This window comes from Oncorhynchus gorbuscha, linkage group LG16, assembly GCF_021184085.1.
Source record: "Oncorhynchus gorbuscha isolate QuinsamMale2020 ecotype Even-year linkage group LG16, OgorEven_v1.0, whole genome shotgun sequence".
NCBI lineage: Eukaryota > Metazoa > Chordata > Actinopteri > Salmoniformes > Salmonidae > Oncorhynchus > Oncorhynchus gorbuscha.
Window position 1 is genome coordinate 69290544 of NC_060188.1, and position 25572 is coordinate 69316115.

At 41.9% G+C, this 25572-nt stretch overlaps 1 protein-coding gene across 2 annotated transcripts in view; it reads left to right on the forward strand.

Annotated features, from left to right (window-relative positions):
• Window positions 1-3455: 3455 nt before the first annotated feature.
• Window positions 3456-25572, forward strand: part of LOC123998842 (nectin-3-like protein) — a 90861-nt gene continuing 68744 nt past the window's right edge. The window contains exon 1 of one of the 2 annotated variants that reach the window (XM_046304040.1): window positions 3456-3662. In XM_046304040.1, the coding sequence (XP_046159996.1) occupies window positions 3581-3662 (82 nt within the window). In that variant the 5' untranslated portion in view covers window positions 3456-3580. The remainder of the gene's footprint in view (window positions 3663-25572) is intronic. The other variant, XM_046304039.1, reaches the window with a different exon arrangement.

Sequence of the window (25572 nt, forward strand, 5' to 3'; positions counted from 1 at the left end):
AAATTCTCTTTGGTTTAGCCTTCATGGAAAAAGCAGAATTAAATGGTCTAGAACTCCAAAAGTAACCCGGTCCGAACAGAGTACTGTACAGAATATCCTTGTCCCTGGGAAAACATGTAGTCCATTGAAAGACCCTTAGCTATACAGACAGACTACAGACAAACATGCATGCATCCATCCATCCATCCACTGACCCAGGCCTGGGAAACTGGACGCTTGAGTGTAGTTCCCTCAATTTACATCATGACTTATTGTGCTCCATAGTCCCAGACCTGGCCACAACCCAGACAGACACTTGTGTATGAGACAGGACAGGAAAGAGAGAGAGATTCATGTGGGTAAACACAGAGGGGAGGAGGAGACCCACAGAATAAGAGGATAAAGAAGACAGAAAGAGGGGGACTTGTACTTATTTGATCTTCACTATGCCAGCAGCCTTCACCAGCCCCACTCCAATCCCCCCTGGCCCTCACTGAAGAGCACTTGAGGCTTACATAACATTCCTCAGAGAGACAAAGTACTCTGTGAAAGAGAACAATGTGAACACGAAGAGATGTTTGTTGTCCATGCCATAGGACAACAGCACAACACATTTTTAAACAGACTCCTCATATCCTACATCAAACATGTTGTCATCATGGTTATTGTTCAAAGTGAAAGTTCTGTTACACAGCTCCTTTTCCTCCTCTGTTGCCCTCGGCTTCAATTAACTGCTTCATTTAATTAATTATGTATTATAACAGATGTATTGTGGTTCCACATGAGAATTTGTGGAAAAAAATGTGCCCTCTTGTCTGACAATGGAAGTGCTAATGGTTTTACTTCTCTACCTTTCTTTAAATAATTATGCTGCCTCTCTCAAAACAAACCATTAATTTCCTTGCTAAAGATATGCAGATGTATTTTAACGTGGAGCAGAGTGCAAAGCATTCATCTAAGATTAACAGGATAGGACCTTAACTGTGCAGGTTCTGTTGCCATTTGTGAGTGTGTATGTGTACAAGTGTGTGTGTGTGTGTGTATGCTGTATGACCTATTCAGGCTGTCCAGTGTAAAGTCTGTTGGGTGCGTGTGTTTGTGGTAATTAGGGGAAACACTTGTGAAATGGGAAGATCAGTAGGAGAGGACTGCAGTAACTGACAATATCCAATCTGGTTCCAGATTATTCACAGGCCATAGATGTCTATGTCTCTATAATGATATAGAGGGGTACTGGCAAATAGAAATATGACACCCTACTGATTTTCAGTCACACATAAACAAGTTCTATAGACTTATAAATGGAGTTTATGTGGTAGATCATCTGAGATTGACAGTTACTGGCAAGGCCAGCTTCTCTTTGGATATTGTCAGTTGGCGAAGAACTAAACACACTGCACTGTAAACACACAATAATGAAATACATTCTATTTGAGATATAGTGTACATGACTGCATTATGAAATCCTAATATCACATCATCACTGTGTGAATAAAGATATTGCATCATTGGGAAAAGTTATGTAGGAAAAAGTGAAGACACCTGAGGGATGATAGAGTAAAAAAGGAGTTTGAGACAGCTAAGAGACTATTTATGCTTGATCCGAAAATGTGGTCGGAGGCGCCATAAGATGGTGTGACGCAATTGCGAAGTCTCCGGAGGCACACAGAGGCCAAACTGAGCTCTGTACCATATTGCCGTGCGCCTCTCAAATGTTCTGACAACGTGGAAGGCTACGTATACCTCTGCATTTACATGCTTGGTTGATAGGTAGGTGAGAGTAGAAGGTAAATCACCATAAATGCTGCATGGCCAATGCAGACGTTGAAATGACCATGCAGCACCTTTAAAAGATAAATAGATTGAAATACAATACAGTGTCGAGTTTCAGGTCTCAGTTGATCTAAACATTGGCAGATGACAAGGGCTTGTCCAGAGCTGAGTGAATGCCCCTGCTCTCAGGCACATCGATGCGAGGACTCCCAGGGCTCTGCTGCTGGGGCCACCGACAAACAGGACGCTCATGTTATGACAGCCACTCACTGCCCCGTGGTGAGGGGATGTGAGAGAGTTTTGGAAAACTTTGAAGTCATTTTATTTTGATGAGGTCATGAGTGTGGTGTAACCAATGATGTATATATAAATCACTGGGTGTAACCATAGATCATACAATGATCATAAAATGAAACAAATGAAGCATGTACAGTATTTGTTCCACCCCCTCCACCATCAAAACTGTCCAAGACTCCCTAACAATAGGACTCTGTACCATCTGTAAGCCTGCCTCTGTGCAAGGAGTAATGAGTCTGGGTCTGGCTGACTGGTATATAGCCAAGTAGCCTGTTGCTAGATCATTGCTTGTTGTGAATGATCACATGCTCTCTTTTCTCATATACTAGGATATCAGTGTCTGAGCTCTTTGTAGCCCCAATATTAATGTAATTTCATCACTAATCTGACGAGGTATCTCTGAGATTCTAATACACAGACATTGTGATTTCTTTAAAAAGTCTCTATCAATGGTGTGCTCAGAAAAGTATTCATAGCATTCACAATGGCTAGGGCACTCCAAGATATATGTTTCCCCCATCTCATCAGCCAGACGGAAAGACGTGCAGAACACATCCCAACACACACACCCTGGGTTGCCTCACACTGTGCCAGGGTGTGGATGAATAGGGTGGCATGAGAGTAATTGTGTCCCTGGTGGCTCTTGAGAAGACATAATATGAGACTCAAATTAAAGCACTGACCTGGTTAGCTTCCAGCCAACAGGAGGGGCACCCCCCCCCCCCCCATAATTGCTGTTTGCAAGGATTAGCTAGTTAATTTGTGAACGCCCCAATTAGACTTGGGATGGGGTGGTGGGGGTGCTCTAGTTGTTGAACAGCGGCAGGGGGTCGGATACACAGATTGGGTTTTTGGAGATAGGATATGGTGGGGGATTACCCGTGGGGTACATGGGGTTAAGGTTGATACTGGTTCTGTATTAACTTGCCTTCAGAGAGAGGTGAAACATGCATAGAAGAGGAATTAATTCGTACATGGGGTGCAGCGATAGGCCTAAAGCAATGGATGATCGTGGACACAAACACACTGACACATGCACTATGCTCATTGTGCTGCATTCTCCATGCTGTACACAGCAATGTGTCTGAATAAAACCTCCACTTGGTGAGAATATGTGTCAAGGCCAGAGTGTTACTCAACACATGTCAATCATATTGATCTTAAGAAAAGCTTAATTCATTCAGTGAATTTATTATAATCATGTGTTGTTTTTCACTTATCACGGGAAAATTAAACCCGGTTAAAACACATCACGTATGCTTTATTTCATACTCATTAGCCTAAATATGTCATGTAGCAACACAATTTAAATCAATATTTGCAATAAGGATGACGTAATCTAACAACGTCTTTTTGGGGTGGTGTGGTGGAAGATTGCCTCTCATTTGACTGTATCGCTGGAATCAGGTGAGCTCCCCTTATCGCTGCTCTAGTGGTACAGTCCAATCGCAGTTAGGAGTTGTTGCTGAGGAGGTTTCATGGTCCGGCGGACAGACAAACGTGTTCGGTGAAAGACGGATCTACTTTCAAAATGTTCCTGCCTTGCCTCAGGAATTACCCGCTTCATAAGAGACAGCATGCTGTATTTATTTTTCTTCTGTACAGCTTGACAGGTATGCTATCCATTATGCCCGCTCGCTCGGTAACATTAGCTAATGTAAAATATTTGGAGAAGTTCTGAGTGCAGCCGACGAGAGCGAGCCAGAAAGCCGAGTGTTTCGCGCGACTCTGACTACTTGTATGGGGCTCCTCTACAGTCTGAACATTTGTTTTAGTAGTTCATTTTAGATGTGGACTGTATTTTTTTCTATAAGAAAGGTTGACTTTACCATTAAGGACTGTGCAAGGGCAAGGCAGGCGTCCTTTTGTTGAGAAGTTTAGTGTTGGAATGGTGCCGCTACCGATGATTGTGTGATCCGCGGCTGCCATGGAAACATTATTCATGTAGGCATTATTCACAGGGAACCACTGAGGAGCAACAGTGAGGTGCTCTTTAGTGGTGAGACAACTTTGAAGAGCAACACGGTCGCACAGCAACTGCACTCACCTTTACTAACTCAACTGAAGACGTCTGATCCAAACGTCTGGTTGTTGTATTTAGTTGAAGTTATGATTCACAATTTTATTTACATCCTCCAAACTAGGCCTCTTTTGGAGACTCGTTTTGGAGAGTGGGGACTGTGGGCGCTACAGCAAGGAGACCCCTGGCTGCTCCTAACATAAATTCCATAATAGGACATTTATGGTAGGAGACACTCACCTGTGGTGTTATGTGCTTTTAGCAACACAGGTGTTTCTACTGAACAAAAATATAAACGCAACGATTTCATTAATTTTACTTAGTTACATTTTATATAAGGAAATCAGTCGATTCAAATAAATAAATTAGGGCCTAATCTATGGATTTCACATGACTGGGCAGGGGTGTAGGCATAGGCCCACCCACTTGGGAACCAGGACCACCCACTGGGGAGCCAGGCACAGCCAATCAGAATGAGTTTTTCCCCATAGAAGGGCGTTATTACAGACATAAATACTCCTTAGTTTAATTTGCTCTCCGGGTGGCTGGTCTCAATTCAATTCTCTGGCAACAGCTCTGGTGGACATTCCTGCGGTCAGCATGCCAATTGCATGCTCCCTCAAAACTTGAGACATCTGTGGCATTGTGTTGTGTGACAAAATGGCACATTTTAGTTTTTTTTTTTTTTGTGACCCCCAACACAAGGATAATGCTGTTGAATCAGCTTCTTTATATGTAAACTAATTTGTGCACAACATTTGACAGAAATAAGCTTTTTGTTCATATGGAACATTTCTGGGATCTTTTATTTCAGCTCATGAAACATGGGACCAACACTTTACATGTTGCATTTATATTTTTGTTCAGTATACATAGCTACAGTAGCGTTGCTTTCAATTGTATTGCGTTGTGCAAAAACAGCCCGTTGGAATCCAGAAGTTAAATACAATTCCATTCCAACTTCTGTGCCGGTGGGTGGAACTGTTGGTCAGTATTCCTCTCTGCTTACTTCATGGCAAAATAAAAGTCCCCCACAAGTTTTTCCTTTTTTGTCCACATATGGTGCACGTGCAGGACTTTTTATTTTTACATGAGATAAGCGGAGAGGAAGTGCGTCTACAACAGACCCACGTTTGGGAAGTCTGTATTATTAAACAATCTTTTAGATATGTTGTCTGAATTGCCCATCCTGCTTAATGACCAACCATCCTGTTGAAATGGAATTGTGTTTAAAGGTAGATTCCACTAAATCCCATTGCCACGAGCAGCACAGGTGATATTGAGATGAGCTAGATGCAACACTTAGCGCTCAGACATTCGAAAATAGTATCTGCGTGGAAGCAACAGGCTTCAACGCTCTTAGTTGTTGTGTAAATTGACCCACTATGATGTTGTTTACTTTCTGCATATACGTCATCTCGCTGAGTCTACCTTTAACTTCTGGTTTCCACTGAATGTTTTTGTGCAACCAAATACAATTGAAAGCAATGCTAGTGTATGCAAGTACACCCGCATTGATAAAAGCACCTTCCGTGGTGTCTGTGTCCTAGAAATAGGAACGAGGGAATATCATTGTTCATTTTTGCATTATTTTTTATATTTAGTCTTTTGACAAAAAATGTCATTGTCTTTGTAACATTTTTGCCATTTTAATTATGATTTAGTCGAGTTATTGTCAAAATGACAGTGGCCATTTTACTTAAGTAAATGCCATTTAATTTGAGTCATATCACATTTTTATTGCCTGGTTAAACTATAGTAAAGATAAATCACAGATTTTCATGTGCACAAACATACATAGCCATGTTCTACCAACACATTTTTCTACATAACTTCCTATCGCATGATTCTCTTCCCAACAGTCAAATTGGCAGAAGAACACATTACTCTGCAGCAGGTTAAAAATCACACCCCATGACAGGGCTCCAGAGAAAAATGTTCCCCTGGTGGCACTTGTACCACGTTTTCAGTTTGTGGCACCAGCCTATGATTTGGGCGCACCAATTATTTTCTGTGGCAATGTAAGTGCTTGATTTGGACTGAAATAGTATGTGGACACCCCTTCAAATGAGTGGTTTCAGCCACACCTGTTGCTTACAGGTGTATTAAATCGAGCACACAGCCATGCAATCTCCATAAACAAACATTGGCTGTAGAATGGTTCGTTCTGAAGAGCTCAGTGACTTTCAACGTGGCAACATCAATAGATGCCACCTTTCCAACAAGTCAGTTTAAGTTCTGCCCTGCTGGAGTTGCCTGGGTCAACTGTAATTGCTGTTATTGTGAAGTGGAAATGTCCAGGAGCAACAACGGCTCAGCCGCAAAATGGTAGGCCACACAAGCTCAAAGAACATGACCGCCGAGTGCTGAAGCGCGTAGTGTGTAATGTCTCTACAAGAACTGTTAGTCGGGAGCTTCATGAAATGGATTTCCATGGCCGAGCAGCCGCACACAAGCCTAAGATCAACATGCGTAATGCCAAGTGTCAGCAGGAGTGGTTAATGCCCGCCATTGGACTCTGGAGCAGTGAAATGTGTGCTCTGGAGTAGAGGTCGACCGATTTATGATTTTTCAAATCCGATACCGATTATTGGAGGACCAAAAAAAAGCCTATACCAATTAATCGGCCAATTTTTATTTATTTATTTGTAATAATGACAATTACAACTACTGAATGAACACTTATTTTAACTTAATATAATACACCAATAAAATAAATTTAGCCTCAAATAAATAATGAAACCTATTCAATTTGGTTTAAATAATGCAAAAACAAAGTGTTGGAGAAGAAAGTAAATGTGCAATATGTGCCATGTAAGAAAGCTAACGTTTCAGTTCCTTGCTCAGAACATATGAAAGCTGGTGGTTCCTTTTAACATGAGTCTTCAATATTCCCTGGTAAGAAGTTTTAGGTTGTAGTTATTATAGGACTATTTCTCTCTATACGATTTGTATTTCATATACCTTTGACTATTGGATGTTCTTATAGGCACTTTAGTATTGCCAGTCTAACAGTATAGCTTCCATCCCTCTCCTCGCTGCTACCTGGGCTTGAACCAGGAACACATCGACAACAGCCACCCTCGAAGCAGCATTACCCATGCAGAGCAAGGGGAACAACTACTCCAAGTCTCAGAGCGAGTGACTTTTGAAACGCTATTAGCGCGCACCCCGCTAATTAGCTAGCCATTTAACATCGGTTATACCAGCATAATCTTGGGAGTTGATTAGGCTTGAAGTCATAAACAGCGCAATAGCTGCTGGCAAATGCACGAAAGTACTGTTTGAATGAATGCTTACGAGCCTGCAGCTGCCTACTACCGCTCAGTCAGACTGCTCTATCAAATCACAGAGCCTTAGTTTCCGGATTCGACCATATCATCTCAAAAACAAAACGTTTATTCTTTCAGTGAAATACGGAACCGTTACGTGTTTTATCTAACGGGTGGCATCCCTAAGTCTAAATATTCCTGTTACATTGCACAACCTTCAATGTTATGTCATAATTACGTAACATTCTGGCAAATTAGTTCGCAATGAGCTAGGCGGACTAAACTGTTGCATTTACCCTGACTCTGCGTGCAATGAACGCAAGAGAAGTGACCCAATTTCACCTGGTTAATATTGCCTGCTAACCTGGATTTCTTTTATCTAAATATGCAGGTTTATAAATATATACTTCTGTGTATTGATTTTAAGAAAGGCGTTGGTGTTTATGGTTAGGTACACGTTGGAGCAACGAGTCCTTTTTTTGCGAATGCATCGATTATATTTAATTTTACCTTTATTTAACCAGGCAAGTCAGTTAAGAACATATTCTTATTTTCAATGACGGCCTGGGAACAGTGGGTTAACTGCCTGTTCAGGGGCAGAACGACAGATTTGTACCTTGTCAGCTCGGGGGTTTGAACTCGCAACCTTCCGGTTACTAGTCGAACGCTCTAACCACTAGGCTACGCTGCCACCCCATATGCAGCGCAGGACACGCCAGATAAACTAGTAATATCATCAACCATGTGTAGTTATAACTAGTGATTATTATTGATTGATTGTTTTTTTACGAGAAGTTTAATGCTAGTTATCAATTTACCTTGGCTTCTTACTGCATTCACGAAACAGGCAGGCTCCTCGTGAGGAAGGTGGTTAGTGTTGGACTAGTTAACCGTAAGGTTGCAAGATTGAATCCCTGAACTGACAAGGTAAAAAGCTGTCTTTCTGCCCCTGAACAAGGCAGTTAACCCACCGTTCCTAGGCCATCATTGAAAATAAGAATGTGTTCTTAACTGAGTTGCCTAGTTAAATAAAGGTGAAATTATTTTTAAAAAGAAAGGGGAAAAAAGAGCATGTACACTGATTGTTTAAAGCAAAACTACCAAACCTATCGCTGATGGTGAACCTTAGCTATCGAAATAAAATATCTTGAGCAGATAGCCTATAGCCAGAATAGAGTTGTCTCTGGTAGCTTACTTTTATTCCAGTAAAATACCATTTTCAACAGCGCATAGTTCACAATAACCAATTAAATTGCAAGTTTGTCACTCAGCTAATAAAGCCTAATATCGCGCAAGCCATTTTAGCATTTGAATGTGCCATGCAGATGTGCAAGATCAGGAAGAGGCCGCCTAGCTCGTGTTGGTCAGCATGCGAACCTGGGTACAGTGCGCAGTTTGACTATGCTACTGACATTCCCTTCGGTTGTTCGGCATGGAAAATGACTTCTAGATCAATGATTGTCAACAACATTACATGCAGTTTGACACTGAAGGAAAGGACGCATCATTTGTCACAAAATATGAGGAATTTTCGGGAAGGTAGAAAGAAAGTAATATATTATGTTAGTGAATTGGTGATTCATAACGTTTGATTCGATTTTCTGACTGATGCATGTTACATCTTGGATCAGTTTGGGGTCCAAAGCTTCCAAAGCTACTATATATATTTCCCGCAATTTGATTTTGAAATGTTATATACAGCCAGAAGCCTTTTTACTCTATCCCAGAGCAGCAGGCTCCAGCGAAACAGGCCCGGGCTGGGCAGACCCTTTCATTACAGGAATCATGAGGATAATGTACTTTGACCAAATCATAGTTTGAGCTGCCAAAAATAGGATGTTTTTTAACTTGTTAGTGAGGTGACCATGTAATAAATGTTTAGCTCACACTGTGACCAACAAAAAATGTAACTTGCACAGCCAAGTCAAAAATGCAACTAAATGGCCACATTCTGGAGCCCTGGCCCTTGACATACTGTGGCTATATTGTACTCAAAGTTCTGTCATCCAATAACAGCATTGCAACATTACAAAGGGAAAGCTTTTACAATTCTACTAATCGTATGCATGCTTTTGATTGGACTAAACAAATAACACTGAAAAGCTATCAATCTCTCCAAAAACTCTTGTCCAGTCCATTTACTAGTCAGATTTTAGTCACAGAGATGATTTAGTTTCATCTCGTTTATCGTCAACCAAAATGAAAAAACATTTTCATTTAGGAAAAAATAATAATTCTGGGTCTAAATTTTGGTCAGTAATCGTCTCGTCAATTGACACTGGAAAAATAGCTGTTTGACAAATATGTTTGTTGACTGGGGATTATCTGATGTATGTAGTAGGAAGTGGTAGAATCTGCAGACCGGTCCAGAAGGCATCAACATGGTCACCTTTTGCTGGTTACAGTCAATTGTGGGTAATACAGTGCTTGAAATTGAGTTTGTTTGTGGACATCTTTCTCCATTTACTAGACTGACGACGATCAAACAATAGTCTAAAGGTGGTCTCGCTAGCCATGACAGAAGATGAAATAAACGCATGGCAAATTGGTCCAATTGGTGTACCATATGCAGCACCTGTCGCTAGCATTGAAACGTTTGCTGTCAGGCAAGTGAGCATTAGTTGATTTGATTTCGGGTAGGTGTGTCTGTGCAGTTTAATCTGTTTCTCCTGTCCTGAAATGATTGAGATGCACTTTTTGTTGTCAGTTCTTTATTTTAGTTAATATTATTATGCTGTACAGCAGGTGCTATAAAGATGGCTGTCGACTTCCCAGGAATTGGTGAATCCATAAAAGTCTCTTTAGGGAGATCAACGATGCTCCAATATAGACATGATGGTCGGTAGGCTAGTTCTGTGGTCATTTATCTCACGGCTCTTACATTAGAAATGGTGGGCCATGTTGTTATTGTTGCCTGGTTTAGCAGGGATTTTCATGAAACTCAAGCTGTTTCTGTTGTCTGTCTGGTTAAAAGTCAATTATTTATGTAGTGATGATTTCAAAAAAATAATGCAGTCGATCCTGTTTAGAGATCAATATGGTCTCTCTCTCTCGCTCTACACACACACACACACACACACACAGACAGAGGCGCGTCTCCAGCCAGTGTGAGACCTTGGGTCCGGTAAGGTGGAACACAGCCCCCCAGGTGGCCCATGCATGGCCATTAGCTGCTGTGTTCAGACTGACTGATGGCAACAGGGGAAGAGGAGAAACAGTTAAAATACCAGAGGGGAGCGGGGGATTACTGCCGGCATTCCTCTCACATCACTGGTGACTGCTGTGTCTCTGTTCCCTCTGTTCTACACTCTTAGAAAAAAGGAGCTATCTAGAATCCCCCCGCTGCCCCATAGGACAACCATTTGAAGAACCCTTTTTGGTTCCATGTAGGACCCTTTTTGGTTCCATGTAGGACCCTTTCCTCAGAAGGTTCTGCATGAAGCCAAAAGGGTTCCATGTGGAACCAAAAAGGGTTATTTCTAAGAGTGTAGGAGGATCCTCTCCTTCTCATTTCCTCCTCTACCCTTTATTCTGTAGTCAGCTTCTATCTATGTCTTGGCTCCTTCCTCTTCTGTCAGTATGTCTTCCTGCTTGTGGCCTTCGATCGATGAAGGCACTGATGTGACTTGGGAATTGAAAGTAGCTCAATGCTTTTACTGAACCCACACCCACCTTCTCAATGCATCACTGTTGTCTCTGCAAAATATTTGTACACTGCTCAAAAAAATAAAGGGAACACTTAAACAACACAATGTAACTCCAAGTCAATCACACTTCTGTGAAATCAAACTGGCCACTTAGGAAGCAACACTGATTGACAATACATTTCACATGCTGTTGTGCAAATGGAAAAGACAACAGGTGGAAATGATAGGCAATGAGCAAGACACCCCCAATAAAGGAGTGGTTCTGCAGGTGATAACCACAGACCACTTCTCACTTCCTATGCTTCCTGGCTGATGTTTTGGTCACTTTGTAATGCTGGCGGTGCTTTCACTCTAGTGGTAGCATGAGACGGAGTCTACAACCCACACAAGTGGCTCAGGTAGTGCAGCTCATCCAGGATGGCACATCAATGCGAGCTGTGGCAAGAAGGTTTGCTGTGTCTGTCAGCGTAGTGTCCAGAGCATGGAGGCGCTACCAGGAGACAGGCCAGTACATCAGGAGATGTGGAGGAGGCCGTAGGAGGGCAACAACCCAGCAGCAGGACCGTTACCTCCACCTTTGTGCAAGGAGGAGCACTGCCAGAGCCTGGCAAAATTACCTCCAGCAGGCCACAAATGTGCATGTGTTTGCTCAAACGGTTAGAAACAGACTCTATGAGGGTGGTATGAGGGCCTGACGTCCACAGGTGGGGGTTGTGCTTACAGCCCAACACCGTGCAGGACGTTTGGCATTTTCCAGAGAACACCAAGATTGGCAAATTCGCCACTGGTGCCCTGTGCTCTTCACAGATGAAAGCAGGTTCACACTGAGCACATGTGACAGACGTGACAGTCTGGAGACGCCGTGGAGAACGTTCTGCTGCCTGCAACATCCTCCAGCTGACCGGTTTGGCGGTGGGTCAGTCATGGTGTGGGGTGGCATTTCTTTGGGGGGCCGCACAGCCCTCCATGTGCTCGCCAGAGGTAGCCTGACTGCCATTAGGTACCGAGATGAGATCCTCAGACCCCTTGTGAGACCATATGCTGGTGCGGTTATGCCCTGGGTTCCTCCTAATGCAAGACAATGCTAGACCTCATGTGGCTGGAGTGTGTCAGCAGTTCCTGCAAGAGGAAGGCATTGATGCTATGGACTGGCCCGCCCATTCCCCAGACCTGAATCCAATTGAGCACATCTGGGACATCATGTCTCGCTCCATCTACCAACGCCACGTTGCACCACAGACTGTCCAGGAGTTGGCGGATGCTTTAGTCCAGGTCTGGGAGGAGATCCCTCAGGAGACCATCCGCCACCTAATCAGGAGCATGCCCAGGCATTGTAGGGAGGTCATACAGGCACGTGGAGGCCGCACACACTTCTGAGCCTCATTTTGACTTGTTTTAAGGACATTACATCAAAGTTGGATCAACCAGTAGTGTGGTTTTCCACTTTAATTTTGAGTGTGACTCCAAATCCAGACCTCCATGGGTTGATAAATTTGATTTCCATTGATAATTTTTGTGTGATTTTTTTATTTTTTTGTCAGCACGTTCAACTATGTAAAGAAAAAAGTATTTAATAAGAATATTTCATTCATTCAGATCTAGGATGTGTTATCTTAGTGTTCCCTTTATTTTTTTGAGCAGTGTATATTTGACAGCACTGGCATAATAAGACGGACACAATGTTAGATAGAATTATGTTGTTTGACCTGTAAGGTTGTGACTGTTATGGAATTTTGGGTAATGATTAATTGTCATGCAAATGGCCACAGTTATTGACATAATTGTAATTTTTGTTAAAATGTTTTGAGCTTGTAATGCGTCTTTGAAATGAGCTACAACATAGGCCTACCTAATGAATACAAAACAGCTTTAGTGACACCCCTGTCTCAAAACAAATGTTTTTTGACCACCTGGAACTTTTAGAAAGGAAGCTTTTCCTACCAAACGTGCCATTTTGCTCTTAAAATGATTATGTATTAAGGCTATTTTGCAGATTACTCATTTTAGTCAACGGTTATTTTACATAATTGTCAGTTACATGATTATACGATTATTGTGCCAGGCCTATTGACCTGTAATAATGCTATGAAAGCATTGTGTTGATGTTAGGCTGTGGAGGGCAGGCCAGGGGCTACAAAGGAGAAAGAAGGGATTCTGAATAAATCATGTTCTCTTCACATCAAATCAAACTTGTATTCGGCGCATGAGACAAAACAAACAGGTGTAGGTAGACCTTACCGGGAAATGTTTACTTACAAGCCCTAACGAACAATGCAGTTCAAGCTACCCTGCCCCGTGGTTAGAGCGTTGTGCTACTAACAGAAAGGTTGCAAGTTTGAATCCCCCAGCTGACAAGATACAAATCTGTCGTTCTGCCCCTGAACAAGGCAGTTAACCCACTGTTCCTAGGCCTAATTTGCCAGAATTTTACGTACGTAATTATGACATAACATTGAAGGTTGTGCAATGTAACAGTAATATTTAGACTGATGGATGCCACCAGTTAGATAAAATATGGAACGGTTCCGTATTTCACTGAAAGAATAAACGTCTTGTTTTCGAGATGATAGTTTCCGGATTCAACCATATTAATGACCTAAGGCTCACATTTCTGTGTGTTATTATGTTATAATTAAGTCTGATGGAGCAGTCTGACTGAGCGATGGTAGGCACCAGCAGGCTCATAAGCATTCATTCAAACAGCACTTTCGTGAGTTTTGCCAGCAGCTCTGCTGTTTCTGACTTCAAGCCTATCAACTCCCGAGATTAGGCTGGTGTAACCGATATGAAATGGCTAGCTAGTTAGCGGGGTGCGCTTTCATACGTCACTCGCTCTGAGACTTGGAGTGGTTGTTCCCCTTGCTCTGCATGGGTAACGCTGCTTCGAGGGTGGCTGTTGTAGACGTGTTCCTGGTTCGAGCCCAGACAAACAAGCAAGATTTCTGGCTCTCACAGACCTGTAACTTCTTCTGTAAGAGGCTCCTCTGTCCTCCACTCGTTACCTGTATTAATGGCACCTGTTTGAACTTGTTATCAGTATAAAAGACACCTGTCCACAACCTCAAACAGTCACACTCCAAACTCCACTATGGCCAAGACCAAAGAGCTGTCAAAGGACACCAGAAACAAAATTGTAGACCTGCACCAGGCTGGGAAGACTGAATCTGCAATTGGTAAGCAGCTTGGTTTGAAGAAATCAACTGTGGGAGCAATTATTAGGAAATGGAAGACATACAAGACCACTGATAATCTCCCTCGGTCTGGGGCTCCACGCAAGATCTCACCCCGTGGGGTCAAAATGATCACAAGAACGGTGAGCAAAAATCCCAGAACCACACGGGGGGACCTAGTGAATGACCTGCAGAGCTGGGACCAAAGTAACAAAGCCTACCATCAGTAACACACTACGCCGCCAGGGACTCAAATCCTGCAGTGCCAGACGTGTCCCCCTGCTTAAGCCAGTACATATCCAGGCCCGTCTGAAGTTTGCTAGAGAGCATTTGGATGATCCAGAAGAAGATTGGGAGAATGTCATATGGTCAGATAAAACCAAACCAAAAACTGAACTCGTCGTGTTTGGAGGACAAAGAATGCTGAATTGCATCCGAAGAACCCCATACCTACTGTGAAGCATAGGGGTGGAAACATCAAGCTTTAGGGCTGTTTTTCTGCAAAGGGACAGGACGACTGATCCGTGTAAAGGAAAGAATGAATGGGGCCATGTATCGTGAGCTTTTGAGTGCAAGGGCATTGAAGATGATACGTGGCTGGGTCTTTCAGCATGACAATGATCCCCAACACACCGCCCGGGCAAAGAAGGAGTGGCTTCGTAAGAAGCATTTTTCAAGGTCCTGGAGTGGCCTAGCCAGTCTCCAGATCTCAACCCCATAGGAAATCTTTGGAGGGAGTTGAAAGTCTGTGTTGCCCAGCAACAGCCCCAAAACATCACTCCTCTAGAGGAAATCTGCATGAAGGAATGGGCCAAAATACCAGCAACAGTGTGTGAAAACCTTGTGAAGACTTAAAGAAAACATTTGACCTCTTGTCATTGCCAACAAAGGGTATATAACAAAGTATTGAGAAACTTTTGTTATTGACCAAATACTTATTTTCCACCATAATTTGCAAATAAATTCATTAAAACTCCTACAATGTGATTTTCTGTATTTTTTTTCTTCTCATTTTGTCTGTCATAGTTGCAGTGTACCTATGATGAAAATTACAGGCCTCTCTCATCTTTTTAAGTGGGAGAACTTGCACAATTGGTGGCTGACTAAATACTTTTTTGCCCCACTGCATTGCACTTTTACTTTCTTCTCCAACACTTTTTGTTTTTGCATTAAACCAAATTGAACATGTTTCATTATTTATTTGAGGATAAATTGATTTTATTGATGTGTTATTTTAAGTTAAAATTAGTGTTCATTCAGTATTGTTGTAATTGTCATTATTACAATTAATTTTTAAAAATCGTCCGATTTAATCGGTATCGGCTTTTTTTGTCCTCCAATAATCGGTATCGGCGTTAAATTCATAATCGGTCGACCTCTACTTGACAGTACTCTAATGGTTGGATCATGGGATCAGGGTGGTCCTCATGAAGAGGGTGGGATTGTATCAATCCAAAACCCAGAGCCTCACTTTGATCAGGTAAAGGCCCCCACACACCCACTCTCCCACTGCTCTACTCCTGCTGCCTCTCTACATCAAAGCCATCAAACATGGGACTGTGGTCGACTCTGACTGAAAGAGAGAGCGGGAAACGCAGAGGCAGGGCTGCCTGTGTTGAACTCATTATGCTCCACTTCTTACCTGTGTTAAACCTATCCAACTCCCACTGTGCTGCTGCTGTCTCCGCTGTGGCTCAAATGGGACGATACCACATTCCTTCATTCAATAATGAGAAACTGGCCAGACATTCTGAGAGATTTGAGATTTGCGTCAGGCCTGACTTGTGCATTTTGTTAGAATCTGCTGCTTTTGTGTTATCCATTTGACACTATGTGTAGGCCTACTGTATGTGTCTGTGATTTCCTGCCTCATGTCAGATGTGTGTTCAGAAACCGCTCTTCTCTGGGTTTTATGTAAAGCACGTACACAAACACACAGGGACACCTGGCTAACACATTGGTATTCTCTGGTGATCCCCAGGTCTTCGCTCAATGCCACTACAATGTCGTGTCAAGATTGACTAAAGTGTAAACTCAGCAAGCCTGCTTCTCCTCATCCTCCTCTTCAGCCTCACTCACTCGCCTCTGCTTTTTACTCTGCGCTGTTGCATCTGACCCGACCTTCACCCTGACAGAGAGGAGGAGAGGGGCAATGGGAGGGAGGGAAGCAGCTTAAGCATGCTCGTTCTTTCTCTGGGGAGGGCCGACCTTCACGACAGTTAAACACACACACTCAACCTGGCTCAGTATAATAATATCTCGTGTGTGTGTGTGGGGGTAAGCATTTTTAGCTGGAATCAGAAGTTCCATTGTAGAAACATTGCAGGATTGAGGTAATTTCAGTATTGATTTGTTTACATGTCCTAATAATAATTTGAAAGATGGCTCAGAAAACCAGGTGTTTTAATCGGCGTATGCTTACTTTGATTTTGACCTTATGCCAATTATAAGATAAGCAGAGTAAGGTGTTTATATGACTGTTGCATAATCTGCCTACTGTTATAATCAGTTTAATATAGAATTATTAGCGTGCATGTAAACATACTCATTAAATATGAATGCACAAAGCCATCGATCGGGCGATGCCTTTTAATTCCTATGTGAAGATTTAGTCTGCAGTGTGGAAGTTCAGCTTTACAGCGTGATTGAAATTTAAAGGTAAAGGTGTATTCATGGTAAACGCTGCATATGTCTGCTCATTCAGAAATACCCTTTAAACTTATATTGCGGAATCTGTAACACTTTAGTTTTACAGATTGAGTAGAGCCCTATATAGTGCATTTGAAGCCAAGGAATTTAGTTAAGATGTTGTTTTATGGAGACAACATGCACAGTTTGAGTTACTCCAGGAAGTGATGTTGCAGGTTACCTGAGTGCTGCCCCCTCTCATTGAGTATCACAAGTTGAATTCCGCCTTTTGAAACTGCAGGCTGCCATTAGCAACTAAATTATCCTGCTAACTTATTCTGTGTGCGATTTGTAAAATAATCAGTTCAAGGTCATACATCCGGTGTAATAGAAGCAATTATTGGTACCATGATTGTCTTCTATTAATTGTGTTTTTTACATGATGGGGGACCTGTTTTCTGAAAGCAATGCCTGCAGTACTGCCGCGGTCGGCCTTGAACGTCTGTGGCTTCAATGAGAGGGGGCAGTCGTTCTTCCAGTGTGTGTGCGCGCACATGCTTGTGCATTAGGGAGGGGGTGTGGGGGTTCACTGGGCAAGCTGTCTAAAGCAGTGACCCAGCACAAGCTTTGTAGGATCTGTCTTTTGTTAGCTCTTTAGAGGATTAGATTGATGCTAGGTTTAAATGCTTGTGTTTTGTGGCTGAATGAAGAGAATATGATGGGCCATGTTGATGTCTGTTTTTGTTTGAGTGATGAGACCCTGACCTCCCAGCCGGACATAGCCTATGTTTTTCTAATGTGTCCCCTCCCTCTCTTTAAAGGAGTTTATTATCGGACTACAGAGTACTACCAGATGCAGTTTTTAACTCGAAAGACTGAAACTGAGAAATGTACCCCTCCCACTCTGTATTTGACCTTGTACAGTGGCATTATACAGTACCTTCAGAGAGTATTGATACCGCTTTACTTTTTCCACATTTTGTTGTTACAGTCTGAATTTAAAATGGATTAAATTGAGATGTCACTGTCCTACATACAATACCCCATAATGTGAAACTGTAATTGTTTTTAGTCATTTTTACATGTCTTACTAAAATTAAAACAAAAAATGTTGAATGCTGAGCTGAAGTCAATGAATAGCATTCTCATGTAGGTGTTCCTTTTGTCCACGTGGGAAAGGGCAGTGTGGAGAGGAATATAGATTGCATCATCTGTTGAGGCAGTATGCAAATTGGAGTGGGTCCAGAGTTTCTGGGAAAATGATGTTGAGCTGAGCCATGACCAGCCTTTAAAGCACTTTATGGCTACAGACGTGAGTGCTACGGGTCTTTAGTCATTTAGGCAGGTTTACCTTAGTGTTCTTGGGCAGAGGAATTATGGTCATCTGCTTGAAACATGTTGGTATTACAGACTCAGTCAGGGACAGGTTGAAAATATCAGTGAAGGCACTTGCCAGTTGGTCAGCGCATGTTCGGAATACACGTCCTGGCAATCCGTCTGGCCCTGCGGCCTTGTGAATGTTGACCTGATTAAAGGTCTTACTCACATCAGCTACAGAAAGCGTGATCACATAGTCGCCCGGAACAGCTGATGCTCTCATGCCTGCTTCAGTGTTGCTTGCCTCAAAGCGAGCATCAAAGTAATTTAGCTCATCTGTTAGGCTCGTGTCACTGGGCAACATGCGGATCTGCTTCCCTTTTTGTAGTCTAATAGTTTGCAAGCCCTGCCACATCCGACGAGCATCGGAGCCTGTGTAGTACGACTCAATCTTAGTACTGTATTGACGCTTTGCTTGTTTGATGTTTAGTCGGAGGGCATATCAGAATTTCTTATAAGCATCCGGGTTAGAGTCCCGCTCCTTGAAAGCGGCAGCTCTACCCTTTAGCTCAGTGTGGATGTTACATGTAATCCATGGCTTATGGTTGGGCTATGTACGTACAGTCACTGTGGGGACGACTTCATTGATGTACTTACTGATGAAGCCAGTGACTGATGTGGTGTACTCCTCAATGTCATCGGAAGAATCTCGGAACATATTCCAGTCTGTGCTAGCAAAACAGTCCTGTAGCTTAGCATCTGCGTCATCTGACCACTTCTTCTTTATTGACTGAGTCACTGGTGCTTCCTGCTTTAATTTTTTCTTGTAAGCAGGAATCAAGAGGATGGAATTATGGTGAGATTTGCCAAATGGAGGGCGAGGGAGAGGTTTGTATGTGTCTCTGTGTGTGGAGTACAGGTAGTCTAGATTTTTTTTGCTCCTCTGTATGCACATTTAACATGCTAGTAGAAGTAAAACTGATTTAAGTTTCCCTGCATTAAAGTCCCCGCCACTAGGAACCCTGCCTCTGGGTGAGCGTTTTCCTGTTTGCTTATGTCTGTATACAGCTCATTGAGTGCAGTCTGGGTGCCAGCATCGGTTTGTGGTGGTAATTGAACAGCTACGAAGAATATAGATGAGAACTCTCTTGATAAATAGTTTGGTCTACAGCTCATCATGAGATACTCTACCTCAGGTGAGCAAAACCTCAAGACGTCCTTACTATTAGATTTCGTGCACCAGCTATTGTTTACAATATACACAGACCACCACCCCTTGTTTTACCGGAGGCGGCTGTTCTATCTTGCCGATGCAGTGACAACACCGCCAGCTGTATGTTATTCATGTCGCCGTTCAGCCACAACTCTGTGAAACATAAAATATTACAGTTTTTAATGTCCCGTTGGTAGGATACTCGTGATTGTAGTTTGTCATTTTTGTTATCCAATGATTGTACATTGGCTAATAGGACTGCAGGTGGAAGCAGATTACCCACTCGCCGTCAGATCCTTACTTGCAAGGCACCCCGACCTATGTCCCCGATATATCTTTCTCATGCGAACCACGGGGATTTGGGCCTTGTCGGATGTCAGAAGTAAATCCTTCATGTCCAACTCGTTAAAGAAAAAATCTTCTTCCAGTATGAGGTGAGTAATTGCTGTCCTGATATCTAGAAGCTCTTTTCTGTCATAAGAGATGGTGGCAGAAACACTTTGTACAAAATAATTTTAAAATAATGCGGAAAAACACTAAAACGGCAGCTATCTCCTCCGGCGCCATTATCTCTTTAATACCGTTAAATTTTATTGGCTGTGATAGGTGGAAACTGAGGATGGATCAACATTGTAGTTACTCCACAATACTTACCTAAATGACAGAGTGAAAAGAAGGAAGCCTGTACAGAATAAAAAATATTCCAAAACATGCATCCCATTTGAAATAAGGCACTAAAGTATGACTGCAAAAACTAGAAACTGCTTTTCAACAGACACTGGGATACAAATTCGTCTTCAGCAGGACAATCTCCTTCAACACAAATATGTAACTCCTTTCAGGAAACTAGGTGTATGTTGCGCGTCACTACTTTACAGTTTGCTCTGTTCTGTGAAGCGAGTCGTACACAGCGTTGTACGAGATCTTCAGTTTCTTGGCAATTTCTCGTTAGTAGTTTTCAGTCCTACTAACATAATCGCAAAAGGGTTTTCTAATGATCAATTAGCCTTTTAAAATTATAAACTTGGATTAGCTAACACAACGTGCCATTGGAACACAGGAGTGATGGTTGCTGATAATGGGCCTCCGTATGCCTATGTAGATATTCCATAAACAATCTGCAGTTTCCAGCTACAACTGTATTTCTGATCAATTTTATGTTATTTTAATGGACAAAAAAAATGTGTTTTTTGTTCAAAAACAAGAACGGTAGCGTATATGGGTAAGACAGTCTAGCGAGCAAAAAATTTCAGATTTTACACGTTTCTAATTTTGTCAAAGTCGTTTTCATTTCAAGATAAAGTGTACTGTTAGCTAGCTAACGTTAGCTGGCTGGCTTGCTAGCTAACATTACGTGTATGATCTGTGTCATGACGAGGCCCTTTCTGGGTATAGAGCGTGGCATCCCCCTCTCTCTCCTCTCCTACGCCCAGGTTCTGTTTTCTCAGGTCGTAAATTCCTGGAGGAGAGAGTCTCCCCCTGGCCATGCAGAAAGAGACACAGCGAGAACAAATAAACTTATTTTACATCATAGAACTTGAACTGAACAATATCCATTTTTTGGAGAATGTTTAAACGGTCGGTTGGGAAACCAGCTGCGACCCGGTCAGTTTTGTTTCATGTTTGTGACCTCATGAAAGATAATACAGCAACATTACCATAACTCTGTTTGTACAGGTGCCTCCGTTATGAGGTTTGCGTCTAATTATTGTATAAAATGAATGAGTAAAGATGAAACTATTTGTGAAATGATGTAAGGTGATGTTAACCCTTATAATGAAAGAGAATTGTATTCCCTTTAAAGTTTAATCAAGTTATTGACACGCCCCCGTGAGCAGAGACATGATCTGGCATCATGGGACAGCCCTTTTCTACTTTTACGAATAAAACCCCCACCTGAAGAAATCCTCTTCAGACCATGCGTACCTTGGTCACCGAGAGGGCAAAGGTTTGAGTAGAGACCACAAAACCTCAATATAATCTAAGGTTGTAATGGTTGTTGAATTCCTAACTATACCCAGTGGAGCATTGACTACACGGTTGGAAATGCTTGAACTATGATACTATCGATCCTGACAGAAGAAGAGAGAATCTTAGATACTAATTACTAGTCTGCAACTAGAACTTATGTACCATGGGATGCGAAGACCAACAACCCCAGAAACATCTATTCTATAAGAACATTTCTGAATGGTACCCTGTAGTATCCATTCTAACCACAGAAGAATTCAGGGAAGCAGAGAGGCTCGGATGAACTTTCCAACAGAAGGAATGACGATTCCAACAGAGATCCCGACGACAAACTGGGCGTAAATATATATTGATTGCAATTATTCCTGAATGAGTGAGCGTTCATGTGCAAAGGATTAGCATTTCAATTAGTATAATTATCAACTGTGTAGTGACTCTTTTGTAATTCCCACCCTTCTCAGTCCACACCCATTTCCCTTTGTCCACCAGGCCGTCATATCGGCTTAGCCCACCAGGGAACCTCCCTTATCAGTTCATTGTAACCATACAGTGGGCCAAAAAAGTATTTAGTCAGCCACCAATTGTGCAAGTTCTCCCACTTAAAAAGATGAGGCCTGTACTTTTCATCATAGGTACACTTCAACTATGACAGACAAAATGAGAAGAGAAAAAAAATCCAAAAATCACATTTTAGGATTTTAAATTTATTTGCAAATTATGGTGGAAAATAAGTATTTGGTCACCTACAAACAAGCAAGATTTCTGGCTCTCACAGACCTGTAACTTCTTCTTTAAGATGCTCCTCTGTCCTCCACTCTTTACCTGTATTAATGGTACCTGTTTGAACTTGTTATCAGTATAAAAGACACCTGTCCACAACCTCAAACGGTCACACTCCAAACTCCACTATGGCCAAGACCACAAAATTGTAGACCAGCTCCAGGCTGGGAAGACTGAATAGGTAAGCAGCTTGGTTTGAAGAAATCAACTGTGGGAGCAATTATTAGGAAATGGAAGACATACAAGACCACTGATAATCTCCCTCGATCTGGGGCTCCACGCAAGATCTCACCTCGTGGGGGCAAAATGATCACAAGAACGGTGAGCAAAAATCCCAGAACCACACGGGGGGACCTAGTAAATGACCTGCAGAGAGCTGGGACCAAAGTAACAAAGCCTACCATCAGTAACACACTACGCTGCCAGGGACTCAAATCCTGCAGTGCCAGACGTGTCCCCCTGCTTAAGCCAGTACATGTCCAGGTCCGTCTGAAATTTGCTAGAGAGCATTTGGATGATCCAGAAGAAGATTGGGAGAATATCATATGGTCAGATGAAACGAAAATATAACTTTTTGGTAAAAACTCAACTCATTGTGTTTGGAGGACAAAGAATGCTGAGTTTCATCCAAAGAACACGATACCTACTGTAAAGCATGAGGGTGGAAACATCATGCTTTGGGGCTGTTTTTCTGAAAAGGGACCAGGACGACTGATCCATGTAAAGGAAAGAATGAATGGGGCCATGTATCGTGAGATTTTGAGTGAAAACCTCCTTCCATCAGCAAGGGCATTGAAGATTAAACGTGGCTGGGTCTTTCAGCATGACAATGATCCCAAACACACCACCTGGGCAACGAAGGAGTGGCTTCGTAAGAAGCATTTCAAGGTCCTGGAGTGGCCTAGCCAGTCTCCAGATCTCAACCCCATAGAAAATCTTTGGAGGGAGTTGAAAGTCCGTGTTACATTCTCAAAACATCACTGCTCTAGAGGAGATCTGCATGGAGGAATGGGCCAAAATACCAGCAACAGTGTGTGAAAACCTTGTGAAGACTTACAGAAAACGTTTGACCTCTGTCATTGCCAACAAAGGGTATATAACAAAGTATTGAGAAACGTTTGTTATTGACCAAATACTTATTTTCCACCATAATTTGCAAATAAATTCATTAAAAATCCTACAATGTGATTTTCTGGATTTTTTTTTCTTCTCATTTTGTCTGTCATGATTGAAGTGTACCTATGATGATGATAAATTACAGGCCTCATCTTTTTAAGTGGAGAACTTGCACAATTGGTGGCTGACTAAATAATTTTTTTGCCCCAATGTATGTACTGTTTGTTTGTTTATGCATTTCTGTGATTATTTAGTTTAGTTAGTAAATAAGTTATTTAAGACAATTGGTGTAAAGGCTGGGTTCGTGCAGAAAACCAACAATTTACGACGTTTGAAATGAGACTAACGTAAGGTAAAGAATAATTCATTAATTAGAAGACTAATTGATCAGATATTAAAATATCTGAAGAGTTATATTAGGAAAATTAACTTTGTAATCTGAAGATTTTCCTTGGTGCCCCAACTTCTTAATGAATTACATTTACATGATTAGTTTAATCACGTAATAATAAGTACAGAGAATTGTTATTTTATCAAATCAATCTCAATTTAATGATGCCAAAGACACAACATCTGTGTTGTAATATTATTTTTTATCTCAGAGCCATTTACTTTGCTAGTTATAGCCTACCTGCAAATTCATGCGGGGTAGTAACGTCATGAGTTGGGATTATGGTTAATTGTTTAGCTACCTAGGTCAGAGTGAGCGGTTCTCTCATTTGTGTCTGGATGTAGCTAGCCAAAGTTAGCCAGTTAGCTTGGGTGCTTGACTGCTGTTAGGACAGAGAGCTCCTTAAAGAGATGGGTGGGGATAAAGCCTAAGATGATGTGAACGATACTGAATGGGTGTAGACAAAGAGCTCCTCGGTATGTGTGCCAAAACATTAAAGGGACATTTTCTCAAAAATGAGGTTACAAGTTTGTCAACTTTCAAAGCAGAATTACGTTCCCATTGTTCCTCAGCTGTAGTGTATGATATACCATTTTCTAACTCTGAGTCTCCTATTTTATCCAATGTAAAAATAAATTATAATTGTGCTACATATGACCGAATCAAGCCGGTTGGTCACATATACACTGGAGTTGCTTTCAAAGACGACATTGAATGTTCCTGAGTGGCCTAGAAAATGTCTATCTAGCAATGATCAACAACGAACTTGACAGAGCTTGAAGAATTAAAAAAATAATCATGTCCAAATATTGTACAATCCAGGTGTGCAAAGCTCTTAGTGACTTACCCAGAACGACTTACAGCTGTAGTCACTGCCAAAGGTGCTTCTACAAATCATTGACTTGGGTGGGAATACTTGTGTAAATGAGATGGATATTTCTGTATTTAGTTTTCAATAAATTTGCAAAAACATATTAAAAAAGAGTTTTCACTTTGTTATTATGGGGTGTTGTGTGTGTGTGTGTGTGTGTAAATGGATGAGGAAAAAAATTGTTTTAATCCATTTTGAATTTAGTCTGTAACACAACAAAATATGGAATAAGTCAAGGGGTATGAATTCTTTCTGAAGACTCCTTTATATGCTCTCATTTCTGCTCTTATACTATTTTGTAGTTATGGAAAGTGATATTTGCCGATGTGCTTTAAGATGAAGGGAGAGACAGCAGGAGCGGTAGAGATACTCTGATGACCGGCTATGAAAAGCCAACTGACATTTACTCCTGAGGTGCTGACCTGTTGCACCCTCGACAACTACTGTGATTAATATTATTTGACCCTGCTGGTCATCTATGAACATTTGAACATCTTGGCCATGTTCTGTTATAATCACCACCCGGCACAGCTAGAAGAGGACTGGCCACTCCACATAGCCTGGTTTCTCTCTAGGCTTCTTCCTAGATTTTGGTCTTTCTAGGGAGTTTTTCCCTTCGGCTGGGTTTCTGTACAGCACTTTGAGATATCAGCTGATGTAAGAAGGGCTTTATAAATACATTTGATTGAGAGAAAAAGCAGCATTTTAAGTGGGCCTAGACTATTCTCATTGTTGATCACATCAACACGCAAAGGCATTTTAATAGGAAAAGCAGCCTTGGAAAATTACATCTTTAACCTCTGCCAGAAAATGTGCAGCCAGTTGAGGAAATCTATGACTGGGAGATGTTTTAATGCAAATGTAATTATACCATAAAAACCAGTCCTGAGCGAAAGAGCTCACTCCTCTACTGACTCTTCTTCTGTCCCATCTCTAACCCGTTCCCCTCCTTCTCTCTTCCTCCCTCCTTTTTTTGTACATGACCTGCAATGCTGATGGCAGATAGCAGCACTTGTCATCTGTTATTAATCATTTGTGGTTGGTTAGGTCTGATGATGCAGAGCTGGAGGTAGTGACTTCTTCACCCTGCTCTCCAGCCAGAGAGTTTACACTGACTGCTCTCTCCT